A 21,169-nucleotide genomic window follows, 5' to 3' on the forward strand; every position below is an offset into this window, starting at 1 on the left:
GCGACCATTCACTAATGTGCAGCACAGTGTATCCTCAATGGTTTAAGCTTTTAGTGCCTGCTAAAGATTGCAGTACATATGCATAAATAAGATAGTCATGGTGATTTCCAGGCTAAGTTACCTTGAAATTACTGTTCTACAATCATAAATATGTCCTTCACTGTGGTGGTTTTATTTCAGTAGTGATTTGATGGGATCTGAGGGCCTGATCCAGCCCATAGGTTGCTTTTCCACATTTTGGCATGCCAAATACAGGGTACCTTTAGGCTAAGTTTCAGTCCTACTTCTACAAAGACAATGACTTGACTTCAGGGGTGAAAATTCTGAAAGGTATTTTGAAATTGAAGATAAAAAATGTTTAAATCTTCTGCACAATTTCTAGCTTCTCATTTTTGGGTAAAGACCAGTGGTTCCCAGAAGGTTTCCCCATGTAGGATGAGGGATAGTGGCAAGAAGTGAAACTCATTGTAAAATAGGGGTTTAGATGGTTTTAATCAATTTTTATCTAAGCTATTTTTTAGATACTATCACTTTCTCATCAGTTTTTATAACTTTATCAAAGATGAAAGTGGCTAGTGGACATTGCAGAGTTCTGCAACTTATTCTTATGTAAGGTGCATTTATATAAGTTATAAAAGTTGAGCTGTTTATTGCTTTAAGCTTACTAACTGATACCTTACCTTGCTGCAGAGGTGCCTCTGATATCAGTATAAATGTGTAGACAGATACCATTCAGACAGCGAATCCTTCTTTTGAATGGAAATCTTGTTGCTTTAGCACCTTCATCTGCTTGGGATCACTTAAGAGTGGTTCAAAATTTGTCTGGTCTAACAATTAGGCATCTTTTACTGAACCAGCTGAGTGTTAGCTACTATTTTTCAGCTCAACAGGGGGTGAAATAAATCAAGTCATAAAATCACAGAATGTCCCGAGTTGGAACAGACCCATAGGGATCATCAAGTTCAACTCTGTTGTTGATATTTTCCTGGTTTCAAGTTTGTCAGTTCCTAGGTTGTGCTGCTTTGCCTCCATGGGGAAGCTTATGTGACCTCTTAAGTGACTGTCCTGGCTGAGAAGATGCCCTCTAGATATCTTTTCTCAGTCCCTGACTACTAAGAGACCCTATTCTTAGATACAGTCAGTGAATGCTAGTGAATGAAAGTGGGGCTGGCGAATCCCAAATTCGAAGCCCAAAGCCCACCGTTGCACTGCAACAAAATCATCAGAGTTGTGGGGTTTGATGCCAGGTGCCGCATAGTGGCCTTGCAAGAGGTGCAGCAAAACACAAAGATCTATATAAAAGGTTTAAAAGGTTTCTGGTTCTTCTCATTAAAAGCAAAACCCACCTGCCCCAAATTCTTGCTATGAAGCAGGTTCTAATGTTCAAGACTGCCAGTGAGATACCACTGAATACCTAATGGTTGATCTATTTTCTAACGTAATTACTGCCTCAACCACTGTGCTGCTGAAAACCTGAGGCCACATTCTGACACCTTTAATACATCAAACAGTGCCTATTTTTGTGAGTAATTCTGCAAAAGGAAATGGTTTTAGGAACCTCATCTATTAAGATAACTGTTTGCTCACATAAAGTGGGACCTTCGGAAAAAAGAGTCTTCCTGGATGCTAAGACAATATTTTGCGCTGCAAGCACAGCACAGAGAGCTCCCTTGTCAGCTTTGCCTTTCAGTTTAAATAAAAGTAAACCTATTATGCAAATGATACAATACTAAAAGTCTGTGGTTACAAACCACTTATTTTCAAATTTACATAATGTCTTTATGCCAAATATGTTCATATATTAATTGCAGCTGATAGGGAAGAAGGTCATTTTAAAAAGGGTTTAGGCACTTTATTCAGCCATCAGCTTCATTTCTTCCCTTTCTTTGAAGTGATTGCTAATGAAGATTGGTGAGCTCTCTCTGCCTGCAGAAAGCAGCTTTTACAGGTACAGGGACTTTCTGTGGAGTGAAAAACCTGGGTATCCACAAATGCAGTTGGAAGTAGGAGAAGAAATTAGTGTCATAGAATTTGTCAGTGTTTTGTGAGCCACTATTAGCCAGAAGAACACATCTTTGGAGCCTTTCCTTCCTCCAGCTTTGTGATACATGACTTATATGCTGTAAATTAGTGATTCAGTGCATGTTCTATGACAAAGCATCCCACCTATCTTAGACACCTATGTCACAAAAACTTACACAGTGTGTAAGGTCCAAGTTCAGTTATTCTTGTATCTACATCACATCTGCAGTGTAAGCAACTAAGAAATTTACATGAGAAGTAAGAGGTATTACTGTAACACATCAAAAACAAATTGTATTCCTTGCTTCTGACCTCACTGAGATGTTGATCAGATTTCTGTCTTTTTTTTTTTTTTTTGACCATACCTTCTTGTAGATGAAAAACATTTTCTCAGCAAGAAAATTGCTGAATAGCACATGACTTAGTCATGAATCTGATTTTCCCTTCTGATAGGAATCATAAGACATTTTAATAAAGATAACCATAAGAAATTTTCAATATGACCTTATATTTTCTGGCTTTTTTATATGTTTATCTTGCTTTATCAATGGAGAGCAGTGTTGGCTTAAGGTAAAAAAAAATTAAAAAATCTAAGATTAATTTGGGGAAGTCAGATATAGATTGGTTTCTGTGTCCTTCAAAAGACCTTGCCGTTGCTGGAACAACTGTTGCATAAAACCAAAGATGAATACAAATACGTGGTATTGTCTCCATGATGTGCATTCAATAAATACCAAGGGCAGGCCCTAAGTCTGCCTGGTCAGTGCCATTTTCATTAAATGAAACTGCATGGTCTAGAAGCCCAGGTCTCATCCCAGCTTTACATTTGACAACACATTTAATCACATAAAGCCTCCACAGGTAACCTCCCTGAGGTCAGACAAACTGACAATCTTCTTGCCTTTGTAACCTACGCAAAACTACATGCATCCAGAAAATAAGGCTAGAAACAGGTTTCCATGGAGCATTGTTTTTTTTCATAGCTCCTTTTCCCAGCTATGAAAGCTTATATACAATGCCTGCCTTGCTTAAAGATTGCTGCTATCATTAGATGTTTGGAGTATTTACAATTGTTCATTTTTGGATCACAGCCTGGCAATAAAGATCAACAGAAATTCTATTCTTTTCACTTCAAGGAAAATGCTGGGTATTTTCTGGAAATATTTTTTGTCAATTTTCCTTTGAAAATAGCATACATTTTAACAAAACCTCTATGACCAATATTTCATATCTTAACATCATTGACTTTTTTTCACTGTTAATCATATGAAATTTGAGACATTTCCAAATGTCTGTATTGAAACCTAATGTTACCTGTTTCCTCACAAAAAACAAACAAACAAACAAAAAACAACAAACACAACAAAAAAAATCCTTGTCTCTAAATATATTTCCATAAAGCTCTTTGAATTCAGCAAATAAAGCCCTAAAACTTCTAAACAGATCTAGTGTGAAACTTCTCCCACATCTTACTGGAGCAACATAGTTCTTTATATTACTACTGCTGTGCTGGTTCTGATAATGTTTTCCACTTCTGTAAGGTTTTAAATACACCTTTCTACCTTTATGCTTTGCTTCACCAGTAATTAAGTTCACAATGAATCTAATGTCTAGTGTAGCTGAAGAGCTTCATTAAGTTATGGTTGAAAATATGCAGGACTTTCATGCATAAGGAGATCAATTGGGTTAGATATTTTCCAAATAATAATGTAGTGTCATGGAGCTTCAAATGTCATACCAAGATCTTTTGTGACTCTTGTTTAAAATCCTATGAAGTGTACCAAGAGCCATGATACTTTCTGCAGTAATATGGCCACTTACTAAGACTGAAGTTCAAGCTTGTCATACTGTTATTTCACTTCCTTGGATGCTTGCTTTAAAACTCCTCTATCTCCTTTTTGCTGCTATACTTTCATTCTCACACAAATGAGTCTAGCACTCTAGTTATAATTATTTAGACAAACAATAGCTTTCCAGAGGTGTCAGACTTACAAAATCAAGCTCTATCTTCAATAGTGTTCCACTAGAAAATGTGCTATGCGAAGTACTGACTTAGATTGGAAGCAATGATTTTTACAAGTTGTTTTTGTTTTTTCCTTCCCACGTTCATAACCACAGGTCAGGAAAGATTTGGAAACATGACCAGGGTCTATTACAGAGAGGCCATGGGAGCATTTATTGTCTTTGATGTTACAAGACCTGCAACATTCGAAGCTGTGACAAAATGGAAAGAAGATTTGGACTCTAAGCTTGTTCTTCCAAATGGCAAACCTGTACCGACAGTCCTCTTAGCAAACAAATGTGACCAGGGAATAGACGTTCTTATGAACAATGGCATCAAGATGGATCAGTTCTGCAAGGAAAATGGGTTTGTGGGCTGGTTTGAAACATCAGCCAAGGTAATGTTTCAATTTATTTTTAAATATTTTTCTTTGCACGGAGAAATTGGTTCCCAAAATAGCTCATGGAGTTGAAATGTCTAACTTGCAATGCTTCTGTCTTGGTGGATTTAATTAATGGTAAATTTGCAAATTCATAAAGCCTTCTGTGGTAATTTGTATTTCCTTTAGGTTTTTTTATTCCAAAGCAAATTATATGTAATTACATGAAATGCAACTTCTCTAAGATTATAGACCAGCAAATATACAACTGGTCAACAACATACTCTGTAATAGCCTAGGGAAGAAGATGACTTTTGACAAGATGCAAAGCCAATTTCTTACAAGGATATGAAAATATTTTGCATAATTCTTGCATTGAATGTTGTCTCTAAATATTTATATAACTGCTGTCCCTAAGAAATCTGATCTGAGACAAGAGCTTCACTGTGTTAAATTCCAGAAAGCCAATCCATGATAACACTCATAGTCATCTAAATGTTATAAGCTCTCATTCTCAATGGCCCTTTCAGAAAAGTCATGTAACTAGGGAGGAAAAGAGTTTTGAAGCCACTGAATGAGCTTCTCTTATATTCAGTTCTTTGCCTTGGTGCAGATTTTGTGGGTGACTATAAAAAATTTATGATTAAAATCAGAAAGACACTGGGATGTTTTGATTGAAAAGACCCAGTATATCCAGGTCATGACTCCAATATATCAATTTGAGTTTTCTCATACGACTTCAGTGCATGAAAATTTGCAGAGCTGACTTACTGATGTTCTATGAAAGGGAACTGTCTCACAGACTGTATTTGACTATATGACACCTGCATATTGCTGTAGTTTGTGAAGGACTGTCGTAACCTTGGGACTTTTCATTTATGTAGTTTAATTTGAATAAAGGACCCAAGAAATTGTGATAGTATGTGTAAAAACTATATTCCAAAAATGCAGTAAACTTTAATAGGGTTACCATGCAGGAATTATGGAAAGCTTCTACCTCTAGATACACCTCAACAAGATTTCTGTTTATGAAGGAAGAAGGTGACCAAGAATAAATAAATATGCAGAGCAAATACCCATCATATTTTCAAAAGCTTTCAGTATGTTTAGTCTTTTATATATAGCCTTTGTCCACAACTCTTTATCTATAAATCTGCTTTGCATTTCCAGCCTTTTGTCTGCTTTCAATTTTGGCTCATATTCACAGGACTTAGGAGAGGAGTGTTTGACCCCTTCCAATGCTGAATGGGCATTTTTGGATAAATTTCTTGTCCCCATGTACCTAAGTTTCACCTACATTTTCATCTCAGTGCCTTGAATCATGTTTTTCCTCTAACTGTTTTGAAGCAGAGTGAGAAGCTTGTGATGTGGCTTGGATGTGGATGGATGGATAAAAATGTACCTTTCTGTACCATCGTGAATTGCACACATCTCCCTAAAAGGAATATTAGCTCTTCATTTACTGTCAAGAGATCTTAACTCTCTATATTCTCCCTATAGCTGTCTAAAATTAGGTTATATGATTTATATACGTGTTATATTTGTGCAGTTTCTATCACAATATGACCTTTTTTTTTCTATCACATTCAATAAGAAGATAGGAAAACTCACGCTGTGATTCCTATCATCAACAGTGGTATCCAATTAATCTCAAGTAGCTGGAACCTGAATTTATACTATTCTGATTATTTCATTTCTGTGATGACATTGATTTCTAGTAGAAGCTTGATCGTATGCAAAATAATGATTTAAGCACATCTCAATGGATATCATGTTTATTATATCCTCTGATTATGAAAACTGCTCTTATCATTAACAGGAGGAGGAGAACATTTGGATATTTTAAAAACAAACAATTTGGCTCTGATTTGGCCAAAATTGTTAGCAGACTGAAAGACAACATTTTGCATTCAGTTTGTATGAACACTTGATGAAAGTTACTTAAGAATTTTTGGATGGTTTTCTTGCATTTTACTTTTCCGGTCTTGACATCTTCTATAGTATTAATACTTAAAGAAAGTCTCACTTGTAGTCAACAGAAGTAACAGCAGGTAACAGTTTCGAGCATTTTATGAGTTGTGGGTTGAGATGTCATTGTAGTCATCATCTTCTTGTCCCTACTGGATGGCCTCTGCAGTGGTCACTATTCAAAGTACCATCTTCAGGGAAACACTTTGGTCTATGTCCATGAGTAAATTATCTTTCTCTATGAATAGGGTTCTTCTAATTCCTGCTGATTTGTGCTGGATGAAGCCACTAGAATCCAGTGTTCCTCTCTAGAACAACCAAAAATTTGCTGTGGATAGTGTTTTGTTCTGGTTTAATTGAGAGGCTGAGATCTCTTACATCAGATTCTTCATGATAATTATGTCAGAAAGTTAATTATTCCAGGAGGAAAGGAAAATCTGGAGAGCAAAGCATTTGGAAGAGCAGCTACAAGTAGAAGTTATGGAGAGCTAGGGGAATTTATCAGGACAAATTATTGTTTTTGTGTAAGAATTAAATGTTCTGGCCCTTTTCAATATTCTGTTAGGTGTCTATCTGCCTTTCAGGTAACAAATAACATGAAATATCTCATTGTATTTGATATTGAGATCACCTATGATGTGTGATGTTGTATATGGCTATTTTCTTCAGAACGACTCTCTTATTCTTCATTCCTGACACGTACATGAGTGTACAGTTCTTGGGGACAAGAATCAGTTCACTAAAATCTCAAGGTCTAATTGCAAAATCACAGAAACAAAACAAACAAACAAAAAAAAAACCACCAACAACAACAACAAACATCTGGGAAGAAAGAACAGCAGATTGGTTTAAAATGCTTGGATCTATAAGATTTACAGAGAGAATGTGATGGAACAGAGGTACAGGATAGATCTTCTTTGAGGGATAGAGGGTTCATTATTCCAGTTGTTGGTTTGCATCAGCAGCTAGTCACTGCTCTTTAACCTATGAGAGAGGAATCTGAATTCCAGAAAGCAGTTCCCATCTGTCCACCTCTTAACAAAGAACAGCACATTTTTTGTGACGTGTACAAAAAATTTCAAAGGTGATGGAGAGATTTTGTTATGATGGTGGAGGGTGGCCTATCCTGGGCAGAACTGTGGAAATGCAAAGGACAATTAAACTTAAAAGACATCTTAAAAGAGGAAAATTCAGTCTAAGTCAAATAGGCTTAAGATTTTGAGTTATTTAAAAACAATAATTATCTAGATTCTTCTTACTTCATTTAGCTCAGAAATAACTGCTGGCCAAGCAGTCCTCTTCTTGAGAATTGAGGCCCCCATTCCTTTTATCGGACTATTTTTTGAAGATAAAGGCTAGGATCTGATATTCTGAGATCTCCACATCTCATCTCCATCCAGAATTGTAGGCTTTAAAATGATTCAAAGCAGAGTAATCACACTAAGGACAGTGAAATCACAACATTTGTGGTAAGTTAAATCACAATAATTTCTCCATTTGGTCTTCTTTTTATTAAACAAAAGTTCTTATTACTATTACTTGAAAATATTAGTTGTAGCATATATCCAGCATTCTTTCAGCCTAGGGCGTATTAAATAATTGAACTTGGGACTGGGGAAAATAAAAAACAGCCTATGGTTGCTATAGAAAATAGAAACCCTTTTCTGAAGTGGAATAGCACTGACAGAGAAGTCGTCATATTGCAGATAGCAGTTTTAGCAGTTCAAATATGTAATAACTCTTTTTGTGGTACCCTGGAATAATTAGGTCTCCAGAGGTTTTCTGCCAACATGCTTGGAAATGTTATCGCCTTCATAGCAAACTAAATATGATTTATGTGTTTTGGAAAAACAAGGGTGATTATTTATAAAAATGCATCTTTTAGTTCTAGTTGCCTTGCATGCTGTATATGTACTTACCATATTTTATGTTGTCAATGATTTGAATTTTTTTTTCTATAACACTGGAATATTACACCAAAAACATCACTGTATTATTCCCTGGTGCCATTTTTCTTAACGACTTTAATATAAATCATTTGAGCCACCTAATGTATTCTCTTGTGTTAGCCTGGATTTTTACATTAATCTAAAGGAAACATTCAGCCTGTTCCAAACTTCTGCTTCCTACAAAGATAAAACTTATTTTAACAGTTTCTCATCTAAGAAAGACCTTGTTGGGCAACAGTACAATGCCTTATAGTCATGTTTTATATATTGCTATAAGTCCGGTAGAGAACCCAGTGTCTTTTATATGTGTCTTTGGTTCGCTCATATTGATTAGTAAATTATTTAATGAATTGCATTTAAAGAGAGGAGATTTAGAGTGGATGTTAAGAGAAAATTCTTTACTCAGAGGGTACTGAGGCACTAGCACAGGCTGCCCAGAGAAGCTGTGGGTGCCCCATCCCTGGAGGTGCTCAAAGCCAGGTTAGATGGGCTCTGGGAAGCCTGAGCTGTTGCGTAACAACCAGCCCATGGTGGAGGGTTGCAACTGGATGGGCTTTAAGGCCCCTTCCTACCCAACCATCCTCTGATATGATATTGTATGATATTGTTACAAGTGTGTTTTTTTTAAGGAAGAAAAATTCTCATTCTCGTTGCGCATGTAACTATCCAGCATGTCACTAGCATAACTGAGAAGTCCACTCACTTTTTTGAGACTTTAAACCATCCTTGCCAGTATTCCCAGTTCAAAGAGGAAAGCTTTCAACTTGGATTAGAATAGCATCAATGCTAAGCTTATTATCACTTCATAATGAAAACGGAACCATTCATCAAACAGAGAAATCAGGCAAAACTGAGGGTGTTTGAAAATATCTGATTCAGAAGTGAATTTAAATATCTTACTTCTTCCATAGCTGTGTTGTGATTATGCTTGAGTTCCTCATCCCATGCTACAATCCTGCTTTCAGCACCAGAATTAGGTAAAAAGACATTAAAATTTTGTCCACATTGCCCAGAAGGTCTGGTAGCCATGCTTTTCAGATTCTTACCAGCAGGGGCTAGCGGACTGATCACTGAGACCTTCACTCTAGGCTAGTTGGACACATCCTATTTGGACCTGGAGAAAGTTATATCATCTTTCCTTCTTTAGGAATGGTATGTAATAATGTGTCCTTCCGACAGCTTGTATAGAATGTAGTTCCAGAACTGGACCAGGCATCAGGAGTCCTCTTTGCCACTATTCTGCTGGATGACCTTTCAGAAAGTCACTGTCATCTGACCCAGCCTCCTCCAATGAGTAATGTATTGCTCCTTACGTTGTCTTTTTAATTTGCCCCCTCTCAAAATCTAATCCATTTCACTGCACAGAACCATAGAAAATACTTTGGCTTCTGCCATAAACCGAGACATGAGGCTGACATCTGGACAGAAGATTTCAGTTCAGATATACAGTTGCTATTTGTGGAATACATTGTTCATTCTGTTTCCTGGAACTAAGAGAAGAGTTGCTTCAGAGCACACAACAGGCATCAGATCTATTGTATAGCTCTCTGGATCACTGTTATGAAATATATTGTTTAGTGCTGGTCAAAAGCTGTACATTCATAGAATTACAGGACTGTTTAAATAGGGGCTTTCTGAGATCATCTAACCTGATTCCTTGCTCAAGCAGGGGCATCTAGAGCAGGTAGCCCATGATGGAGTCCAGTAGGGTTTTGAAGATCTCTGACTTTGGACAGTCCCCAGCCTCTTTGAGCAATGTGTGCCAGTGTTCAGTCAACCCCACTATAAGAAATCATTCTTTGTATTCAGATGCAATTTCATGTGTTTTACTTAATTCTACTATATCTACCTCTTACATAAACCCGGATGTTTTGACATTTCCCTCCAAAAAGAAAATTCATAATTTTTTATTCCAAACAATCAAATTGCTCAGTATAGGAAAATCTTAAATCTAAGGGAGCCTTTGGCTGAGCTCTGGGTTAGGACGTGCTGCTCTTATTCCTCAGCCCTGGAGGCTTGCAGGAAGCCCAGGAGGCTTGCAGTGCAATCTGACTGCAGCCAGCCTTTCTTCAGGCAGACTGCCCTGATTCCACATTTGATCTGCTTCTCCTGATGGGAAAGTTTCTTACTGCAGCATATTCAATGAGCTCTAACGATCCAATTGCAGAAATTATCTTTTTCTTGGTAGTACAGTCACAGCAGTTCACATCTGTGAGTTTCATGTTCATGCACCTGAATGCTTTTTAACTTATGCTGTTATGTTTTCCTAGAAACCCAACCATGGTGATACAGCACAACTTAATAAGTCTCTGCTGCCAGCACTTCCCAAGGGAGCTCTGATAAGGGAGTTTGTGTAGCCATTCCCTCAAATTGGTTGCTCCAGAGGAGTGCAGATTAAAAGGTCTTTAAAGCCATATCCCTGCTCCTGGATTTTATTGGATGATAGAAATAAAATGGGGAACCTATGTGGTTGACATTGAGTTCCACGTAATACCAAGGTGTTCTGGAATTTGCAAGTGTTTACCTAAGAGAAGCTGATTTTCTTCTGCTCCAGTAGTAGAGTCTAGGGTTCACGTCTCTAACTGGTGGTGGTTTAGATGCTCCAAGTGCCCTTGTTTGGTAGATATGCTTGCACACATGTTGTTAGAGCAGTGTAGTTCAGTTGGAAGGGATCTTCCAAGATTACCTAGTCCAACTGAAAGGCTTCTTCAGGACTGACCAAAAGTCAAAGCACATTAATGAGGGCATTGTCCAAGTGCCTCTTAAACACTAACAGGCATGGGGCATCATTCACTTCTCCAGGAAGCCTGTTACAGTGTCTGACCACCCTCATGGTAAAAATTTTTTTCCTAATGTCTAATCAGAACCTCCTTTGGTACTTACTGCTGTTCTCACATGTCCAGTCATTGGTTTGCCTTCTTGGCTGCCAAGGCATGCTGCTGTCTTGGGCTGACCCTGCTGTCACCATTACCCCCATGTCCCTTCCTGCTGAGCTGCTCTCCAGCCTCTCATCACCTTATCTATGCCCATGTTTGGCAGTTCTCCATCCCAGATGCAGCACCCAGCATTTTTCTTCCTTGCACTTCACGCGGTTACTGATTGCTCAACGCTCCAATCTATCTAGATCCCACTGCAAAGCTTCTCATCCCTGAAGGGATTCAACAGCACCTCCCAACTTAGTGTCACTGCCAATCTTGCTAGGGATACATACAGCTCCTGCATTCAGATTACTGACAAAATGTCGATCAAGAGTAACTTCAGAATAGAGCCTTAGGGAACACTGCTAGTGACCAGCTGCCAACCAGACATAGCCCCATTCACTATGACACTTTGAGTTCTGCCCTTCATCCAGTTCACCACCCAGGGTAGCATGAACCTGTTTTTCTCACAGTTGGACAATTTGAAGGGAAGGTGATCTGCAGCAGTTGTCACAATTCTTGTGGTGTTTCGTGTAGAACAAAATGTATAATAGTGGCAACAGTTAAACCATTTCTACATAGAAAGACATTTCACTCTGTTCTCTCTTATATATATATATATATTCAAACATAAAGAATTTTATTTTTAGGCATAATGGGGTCTATGTCCATGTTTCAGTACAATCACTAGGATGTCTGTGATTATCCCGCTATGTCCAGTCTTACATCTTGATTGTTGTTCCTTTGTATTTGCTGAATGAGTTTGCACCTTCTCCTTTTTCTCTGTCCTTTCCTAGATTGCTTTCCAACACCTCCTGTTCACTGAAATTGTCAGATCCCTAGGTGTCTGTTTGGATAGCAGATCACCTCCTACTCTCTGCAGCTGCTTTGCTCCCTAGGAGAATATTGATTTTTTTCTTTTTTTTTTATTTCTTTCTTTTTTTTTTTTTTTCCTATGCTGTAGGAGGAGAGGTGTAGAAATCAATATTTCATTAGATAGATCAGAATCAAGCAATGTCTGGTCAACAGAACTGGGACAGGGATTAGAGTTACAACAAAAGGCAACAACAGCATCAGAAGGGGGATGGTCAAGGCATAGGGCTGCTTTGGTGGCATGAGCACAGACTCCTTGCAGTGAGTGACTTAATGTGCTGCTTCTCACCTGTACCACATTCCAGTTGTCATCTGAACCATGGGAGAAGGCTAGAGTTGGACACAAACTTAAGAACAGCGGTGCTGACTGTAGGGGTCACCCTTCCTCTTTTGCTCCCTTGTTCCCTGGCAGAAATTTTCAGCTGCACAGTTTGGACCAATCAAATACATGTTCAGGAGTCACTGGGCCAAAAGCTGGATGATAATATGACTGATGGAGGATACACTATGGGTGGGACCTTTTATTCCTTTCATCACTGAATCATGATTCAGTGATTTGAAATTAGAATTGCAGAATGGCTTAGGTTGGAAAGGACCTTATGATCATCCAATTTTAACCTCCCTGTCATGGAATTTATTCCTTTCCACTAACTCAGAACCAAGAGGAGAAAATCAGTAGCATGGCTGAAAATGCAATTTGCAGGGTTGGTACTCTGGCAGAGAAGAAGGTGGGCATGAACTCAAAATCAAGAGTTATTCAGGTGGAATGTTGAGAGCCTAGCATAAACCTTATAATAATCAGTAGGTCTGTGAAACAGTAGACTCAAACTAAAATGCAACTAGTAAAGGAATCAGCAGTATGAGTTAAGTCTGGTAAATCATTTCATTAAAAAGGAGAAAGATCAATGCAGAAAAAAGAAAACATTTCATTTCATTTTCTCCAAAACTAAATATTTTAAATTTTTATGTCAAAGCAATATTCACATATTCAGTTTTGGCTTTCTTCCCAAAAAGCAAAAAGAAGGTTTAATAATCTGATTTTGATTTGGTTTGAGTTCTAGCTGAGGTAGAACAACATTGCTTTTCCTTCTGAATTTCTAGTCTCAGGCACCTGGAATTTCTTCTAGCAACAGTGAGGATAAGAGATGGCCGCCAACTCTCATGTTATGTCTCTGTGGGCTTGGGGTCAATCCCTCTTTCCCACTCAGATAAAATGCTGATCTTATGTCTCCGACAAAGAGGGGTGCTGTTAATAGGTGTCAACATTAATGGATTTGGGCACAATCTCAGGGAGTCACTAAGACATTCTTGAAAAATAACATGCTGCCATCCCAGAAGAGAAGCAGCACATAGCTAAATGAAGTGCTTACCAGTCCATTAATAACAGAAAACATGATGGGAACGACTCGTGGCTTTTTTTCACATTTAGCAATCCTGTTTTATCGTTGGCTCACTGAGCAGCTCTGAGACATTTCTGATTGCCTGTTTTTTTCCTAAGAAAATTTCACGGTGTCCTGAAAAAGACTTTTGGTGCCTGCCTGAGGAATTTGCTTGTCTGGTCCCAGAGAAACATGTGATGCTGTAGCGCTTTGACAGCTCAGTGCAGATCTGATTCTCAGCTCTTTGTTACTTTCCAGGCACTTCTATGCAAATGGCTTGTCTAAAGATTTCTTTTTTTTTTTTCTTTTTTTTTTTTACAACCAATGGATATTCTTTGTAGGACAAACTTCAGATGTTTAAATTCAGTTGTTCAGTTGAAGAATCCTGTGAATTGTTGGCACTTAATAGCATTTTCAGTTAAATCCACAGACTTCAAGTCTTTACTGTGGTGCAAAAGTGAGGCCAGCAGAGTTTGTGGAGCTTTGCAATAGATTGCGAGGGGATTAGAAATCAGCCTCACAGAATCCATTGCTTTGGTTTTTGATCTTCAGGCTGGGTGTGGCTCTGGGCAGCCTGGTCTGGTGGTTGGCGACCCTGCCTATAGCAGTGGGGTTGAAACTAGGTGATCGTTATGATCCTTTTCAACCCAGGCCATTCTGTGATTTCTATGCTTCTATGATCTTTCACGTAATTGCACCATCCCTACTGAAACACACACATACACTTCAGTTTATTTTTTTATAGCTAAACTTCATACTTAAACATCTCATCTGACTTTTTTGAACACGTTCACAAAGGAAGTGTTTCACATTAAATTTTGCAAGCTATTTTGTTAGTGTTGCTGCACTGATGCTGAGCATTTTCTGAAGGTGGACTTCATGGCATTGTGTGTGGGGGTGGCTGTGGTCTCAGTACAGCAATCCTCAGGTACAATGTGGAAATGTGGGTCAGCCTTAAATTGCAAATAATATATAATTTTCTTGGAGCAAGAGAAGTATATGTGTATACATCAACACATACTTATATTTGTATATGGATTTACATATATGTGTATTGTTGGTGTGTGATACGATATTCCATATCGACAGTGAGTTTCAATCTCTTGCCATAGAATCATGGAATCATAGAATCATAAAGGCTGGAAAAGACCACCAAGATCATCGAGTTCATCCGAAAGTCACATAAAATACGTGGCAATAGCTAGAGTGAAAGAGAGCATTTGATGCCAGAAAACCTGACTTTTCATTCCAGCCACACTGGTGGCTGTCATTAAAATATCCTTTCTATCCTTACTCAGTATTACTACTTATTTTATATATTGTGCTGAGCTGTGTCTCACTGATGAGGTTGTTTCAGCTCTGCTTAGTCTACAAACAGAATAAGGGTTGCTTCAGGCTGAACATGATGTGGAAGGAAGGCCCTTATAGGAACAGACGTGCTCTGCATTTCAGTCTCAGTCCCTGGGGTGAGGATTTCTGTCTTGGAAATAAAACCAGTGGTGACATATACCTTCTAAAACAACACTTTGGAGATAACTCAGCCTCAACAAAAAATAACTGACGAATCTTAGTGATATAGAGCTTATTTTTGCTGTTTTGTGAATAACTGGAGATTGTACTATTTTTTCAATGAAACTGTTCATCTGAAGTTTCGTTGAGAGCAGTGTATACAGAAACCTTCCCAAAACTGTGGAGAAGTCTCTTAAAAAGTAAGAGTAATTAATGGCTGTAATTGCTGATAGAAAATTATTACTTTGAAAATCAGAGTTACAATCATTCAAGTTGTGAAATATGGATTTGGGAGCTTTACTTCAGGCATTTGTCTTTAACATCTCTTTAGCATTTGTTTGTTTAGTTTATTGAAGCAATCAAATCACCAAGACTTTGGGTAGTTTGAAGTGAGATCTGTGTATAATTTAAAGGAGATGTGAATCATAAAATATGTGAAACCTAACTGATTAAAAAAAACCAAAACACTGAAGTAAGCATTATTTAGTACAGTCAGTTTTTAAAAGCTGTTTATTAAGGAAAGTAAACTTTTGATGTTGCCCAGAGAAAAGTTTAATTATATGCAGGAAATATGCAGCATAGTGCAATTAATATTGACTAATCAGCCTCTTTCTCTTTCACTTGCAGGAAAATATAAACATCAATGAAGCTTCCAGATGCTTGGTGAAACACATAATTGCTACTGAGAGTGATCCAGTTCAGCCTATTGAAACAGATATTATAAAACCACACTTGAATTCTGGCAAGATTGTCAGTTGTTCAGCTTGCTTTAAATCCTAAGAGACTTCCAGAATATTGCAAGAGCTGAACAGCTATAATTCACAGTGTATACTTCATCCAAAGTACCCACCCTACTCAGATTGTCCATAGACAGATTTCAGTTATCTCAAAAATCTACTTACATTTTTCCATAATTTGTTAACAGCTAAAATTTGTTGCAAACTTTTCATTGTTAGCAACTATTCAAAACTGCCATTGATTATTAGTCAAATAAGACCCATGGTGATGGCTGTGTTTTACTGGTTGGGTGTCACCGCCAGTGATATCAAAACCTATTTCTCTGCAATGTGGTTTCTGAAAGCTCATTTTCATGCTATTTCTGCAGCAATAACCTACTTATTCCTTGGTTCTCCAGCCCATGCTCTCAATTCCCTGACCAGACGATCATCATCATTACACTGTTTTGCTTCCCATTACACTTGAATGATCTCTTTTTGCATGAGGGAGAAGATGATGATAATGAAGATATAGGTGTTCAGAGAGAGGCAACAAGAACGTGCAATGTGAAATATTCCCAAGTTCATTCTCCTGGATGAGTTGGCAAGGCTGAACATGCAGTGACCATTCATGTCATTCAGTTCTTTAGAAGATCTCAGCTTGTGAGACTGAAACTGCAGTAGTTCTTGCTGTCTCTCCCTGAAGACTTACAATATGTAAAGGGTGATAAAACAGTGAATCAAGGGTAGTCTCACAGGTGATGGAGCTGACAGGTTTCAAAAGGTTATCTGTTCCAGAAATCCAGCATCTCCTCTGAAAAAACTCAGTGATTTTGTTCCTACCTCTCCATCCCTCATGACTTCTATTCCACAAGTCCCTGAATGCATCCTCTCCATTACGTTGATTCTCATAAGAAATTTTTTCATGATGTAATGATTAAACTTTGCAGAAACACATCTTTATTGAATAGTAGGGTACACTTTTTGAGAACATTCTCATGGAAAACAAAATTCTGTGAATCATCATAGAAATCAAAACGATCATAGGAAGCAAAATGGAACATTCTTGAGGGTAAACACTCCTGGAAAATTTGCAGGATTTGTTGAGCTGTATTCTGGAAATGAAATGACTGACTTTCAGAATCTCATGATATACTTGGACTCATATACTTGGACTCATGCAGACAAGCGTCAGGACAAAAAGTCTTGACATCTGGTTGCAGGTCCCTGCAAGACAGACTTTGCCTGTCTCCTGCCACAGACAAATCACTTCCACTTTCTTGTTCCCATTCAGTCTATTCCCCCCTGAGCTGTGAACTGTCAGTGGCCAGACCTATCTTCTGAAATGAGTTTCTGTCCTTGGAGATGTGTAATACCATGGAGGGGAGGAGGCAGAGTGTTGCACAGGTGTTTGCAGACATTGCTGCAGTACTCCACAATACTTCTTAGACACAAAGGAGTAAAGCTCCCAAAGGCTAGCAAATAGGTGATGGGTAGGAAAAACAAAACATAAAATCTCCATTGTGATCTTCTGCTGTGAAACCCCTGGAGTTCAAGTGTCACTACAGCTCAGTCTGTTACTGAATGCTCTGTTACTATATAGGCACTGCAGAGGAGAGCCAAGGATGGAGATTTGGCCCTTTGTATGGTCTGTTTACAGCCTTAAATTGATAAATTTTTATCATGGAATTTTCGAATAAGAAAGCGAGCTCTGATTTTAAAAATAAAAAGCCACATCCACGATTCACCTGTATGCACACACATAGATTTAAAAGCCCTATATATATGTATGGACTGGCTTTTTTCAAGGAGAATAACTTTCAGATCTTGATTTCAGTGTCACCTTTTAACACAGGCTCCTGCTACGACCTGGGTCAAACACTATTCTGCCTCAGTTTCCTCATCTGTAAAATAGGGATTGATGTACACACCTACCTCACAGCATTCCTTGAAAGTTACTGTTGGCACAGTGCCTTAATATGTTATACAAATGCCAAGATGTATTCTGGCTCAGAATGAATTATGAGAGCCCTCTAGCATAAATACATGGTGCTCTACTGCCCTAATGTTTAAATCTACCCATGGCTTGTCTGTACTGCAACAATTAGCTCCAATTATTCCACCTCAGTTAACCTGGTTGGGGTTGTAAAGCAGCGTGGTGCTGCATGGGATGATTTGATTAGCTGCAGATGTGTTGCAAATGGAAACTGGCTGCACGGATGTCACGGTACTGGTTTAATAATCTCAGCAGTTAGGCTGCAATTAAGAACTACTGCCAGGTCAGTTATTTCAGATTTAAAGCATTATTTAAGTCAAGTTGTATGTATGCCTTAGTGAGGTTAACACTTAATTCATACCTTCAGCTAGCACTGTGGGGAACACAAGCACCTAGACATATAGATAGCTTCTAAAAGGCTTCACAAGCCGAATCCCATGCTTTACATGTAAATGTAGATGCCTCAAGCAAAGGAAGTTGCTGTTTCTTTCCAAAAAATTACTATGTACTCAACTTCAGTTATCTGATCACTTATCTTTAATAGCTTTTAGGCAACATTCATGTTTATGACAGAAATGACTAAAAGTCTGGGATAATGGCAATTAAAAAAAATAAATAAAACATTTAGAGGACGTACAATTTTTGTTTGTTTCTGGTTTTTTTACTCTTACTCTTTTCTCTTAATTTTGTTTCAGTGTGTTTTATAAACATCCTTTAACCTCTGGTCTCATTAGCTGTTCCATGTATTTCTGCTGTGTCCGGTTTTGCTACAATCACAGTTTTGGGCCAAATATCCTCTGATAGATGGAGGGCAGAGTTTGGTCCATCTCTAGGCTAAACATTATATGATGTCGCATAAGACCTAAAGTCATATGTATTTATACTACAAGAATAAGAAAAGTATGAAGAATCAAGCTTCCTTAGGAAGTTATATAACTCCAGATATTCATATTTATTTGTACTGAAGTGATAAGAACCTGTCAAGTCTCCTTCTATAATGCAATAAATGTGTGAATGCCACCTGGGCATCTAGTAAATAGAGCCTTTGCAGAAGGGGTGGTTGTAGGCAGGCCAGAATGAAAACTTTAATTTGGAATTAATGAGCTCAACATGCTGATACCTTTTCAGGAACAAATGTAATCCAAACAGATTGGATTTCTTAATTTCTGTAATTGATAAATTCTATATTATGTCTTCTTTCCTGGTCATTGGGGATCAAGAGTCTTAATTCCATAGCCATTTCAGAATGAAACATTTTCCCCTTTTGCAATAAATAATAAAAGATAGAATCATAGAATCATTAAGGTTAGAAAAGGCCGATAAGATCAACTAGTCCCACTCCCAACCCCTCACCACCATGCCCAATGACCATGTCCCTCAGTGCCACATCTACTCAAGTGGGTAAAGATACTGTAAACTGGATTTAAAATCCACAGTCATTCCAGTTCTCCATAAAACCTCAGGATATTCCAGCACCTAGAACCATGGGATACACAGATGAAGTGCTGGTCATGAAGGATGAGAAATGACGATTGAGCATCTCTGCCAAAGACTTCAGATAAACTCAACCACAACACCAGCAATGATGGGATGTCTTCCATTTTCTGTCCTAAAAGACTGAGACACGTAGTATCTCATGGTCCTAAATACATTTAGGTGATCCCAAATAACGTGGAAAGCACATACATATACCTAGAACAAGAAAATAGGAGTGAACTGTAAGTTGTGCTCTTTTAGGACTGAAAGATCATGATCATTATTTATTTGACCCGGTTGGATTTTCAATAAGGAGCCACTTGAACACTTAAAATTTGAGTCTTCTCATACACCATTTTTAAGATTATGCTTTTTTATTGAACTTTTCAGGAACAGTTGTTCCCAACAGTACTTTGTATGTGATATTTTGTCTTCAGACTATCTCACTCCCTCTCTCTCTCTCTCTCTTTTTTTTTTCCTTCTATTTTAATTTACTTGACCATAGAGAAGGGGAGGGAGGGTGAAGGGGCATGTTTAAATAGCAGTTTTGTTTTACTTCTTGAAACAGCATGTTCAGCTGGTTGAAGTGAAATTCTTACATACATGGGGGAACACAATTTTATGTCAATTGCCAGCAAACAGTCAGTGGAAATATATTTTATTGCACCAATATTTATGCATGTGACTGCAATTCCTGTTGTAATAAAATAATGATATTTCTGACAAAATGTGGAATATGAGTGTTTTGTGAAGTTAACTCTTTAACTTTAAAAGACCATGCAAATAGGCAGATGTTAATTCAGCTGCTCTCATCCACAGTCAATCTATGACATATTCCTAGTGGCTTTGTTTTTTGCTTTTTTTTCCTACTTGTTTCTTTGTTTTTTGTCTTTGTCTTTTTGCCCTGGAATAGCTTCATTTAGACTGTTTCCTTTCTGTACATCCTCTCTCTCAAAGCGTCCAGGTTAGTGTTTGACACTGATTAAAGTCTTACATGTCTGAAAATGAAACTTTGTACTTTTTCATCCATTCATCATCCCATTTGATTTGTAATTCCAGATGCAGTTTTTATAACTCTGCCGCTCAAGAAAGCTGCAGTTTAAAGTCTATTTTCTGAAGGAAGAAATTTGGCTCAGAAGCAGATGCATCATCAGTTTTGGGGCTCATTATTAAGCACAACCTTGGTTCTTGGAAGTCTGACTGGGTAATAAGTGGGCTACATTTGCAAACCAGGCAGCATGCATGTTTAGGATGCAGAAACTGCATTCATCTCCAGCTGTCAGGATAAACAGGTGCCTGCAGCAGTGCTACACATTGACCTTTCATGATTCTCTTCTTGTGCCTTCAGCTGTTATATTGTCTTACCTTATTAAAAAAAAAAAAAAAATAGTGCATGTTTGCAATGTGAGGCCAGACTTTATTTTACAATGTTTCTCTGCAATCACACACATACACACACACAAACATTCCGGTTTTGTCTTCTTTTTAATGAAATCTGACATCTGCATGCTCTATGGATGGAAATGCCCCACAATGATGATATCGTTGCCACTACACTGAACAATCACCTTACAATGAGGAAACGTCTTTGAACAGTTGAGAGTACTCATTTCCTGTAGTTCACTTCCGTTTACAGTTCCAGTGCATCAGCTGCCTAATTAAGACTAGAATCTTCATGTTCTATGTTTCAAATGCATTAATAATTGTTTACAAAGATAAGACATTAAACTGAGTAGAGCCACAGCATGCATCTCCCTAGAGTGGAAGCTAATAAACATGTCCTGGCAGACTTCTCTGCATGTCAGTAGCAGGAGAAAGTTGCTTTAGTCTGATATTTACCTGGTTTCTTCCAGTAAATGAGCTTCCAGCTAAGCTTTAATATCTGAATTCTGCAGCAACAAAACAGTGCTGCTGGCAGTATTCACACCTGGCATTTGGAGTTTAAGTAGTTTTAAAAGACCAGGCACTATTTCTTTCAGAAA

The 21,169-nt window shown here is 38.0% G+C and overlaps 1 protein-coding gene and 1 non-coding gene across 2 annotated transcripts in view; both read left to right on the plus strand.

Moving 5' to 3' along the window:
• The window catches only part of RAB38 (RAB38, member RAS oncogene family), a 34,739-nt gene extending 16,389 nt beyond the window's left edge, over positions 1–18,350 (plus strand). Inside the window, exons 3-4 of the mRNA XM_015280353.4 lie at positions 4,141–4,421; positions 15,627–18,350. Coding sequence (XP_015135839.3) covers positions 4,141–4,421; positions 15,627–15,779 — 434 coding nt within the window. The 3' untranslated portion in view covers positions 15,780–18,350. The remainder of the gene's footprint in view (positions 1–4,140; positions 4,422–15,626) is intronic.
• On the plus strand, positions 14,481–14,574 carry MIR1657 (microRNA 1657). The gene has a single exon (NR_035150.1). It is a non-coding gene; the product is annotated as a microRNA 1657 (primary transcript).
• Positions 18,351–21,169: the final 2,819 nt, after the last annotated feature.

This window comes from Gallus gallus, chromosome 1 (assembly GCF_016699485.2).
Source record: "Gallus gallus isolate bGalGal1 chromosome 1, bGalGal1.mat.broiler.GRCg7b, whole genome shotgun sequence".
In the NCBI taxonomy this organism is placed as follows: domain Eukaryota; kingdom Metazoa; phylum Chordata; class Aves; order Galliformes; family Phasianidae; genus Gallus; species Gallus gallus.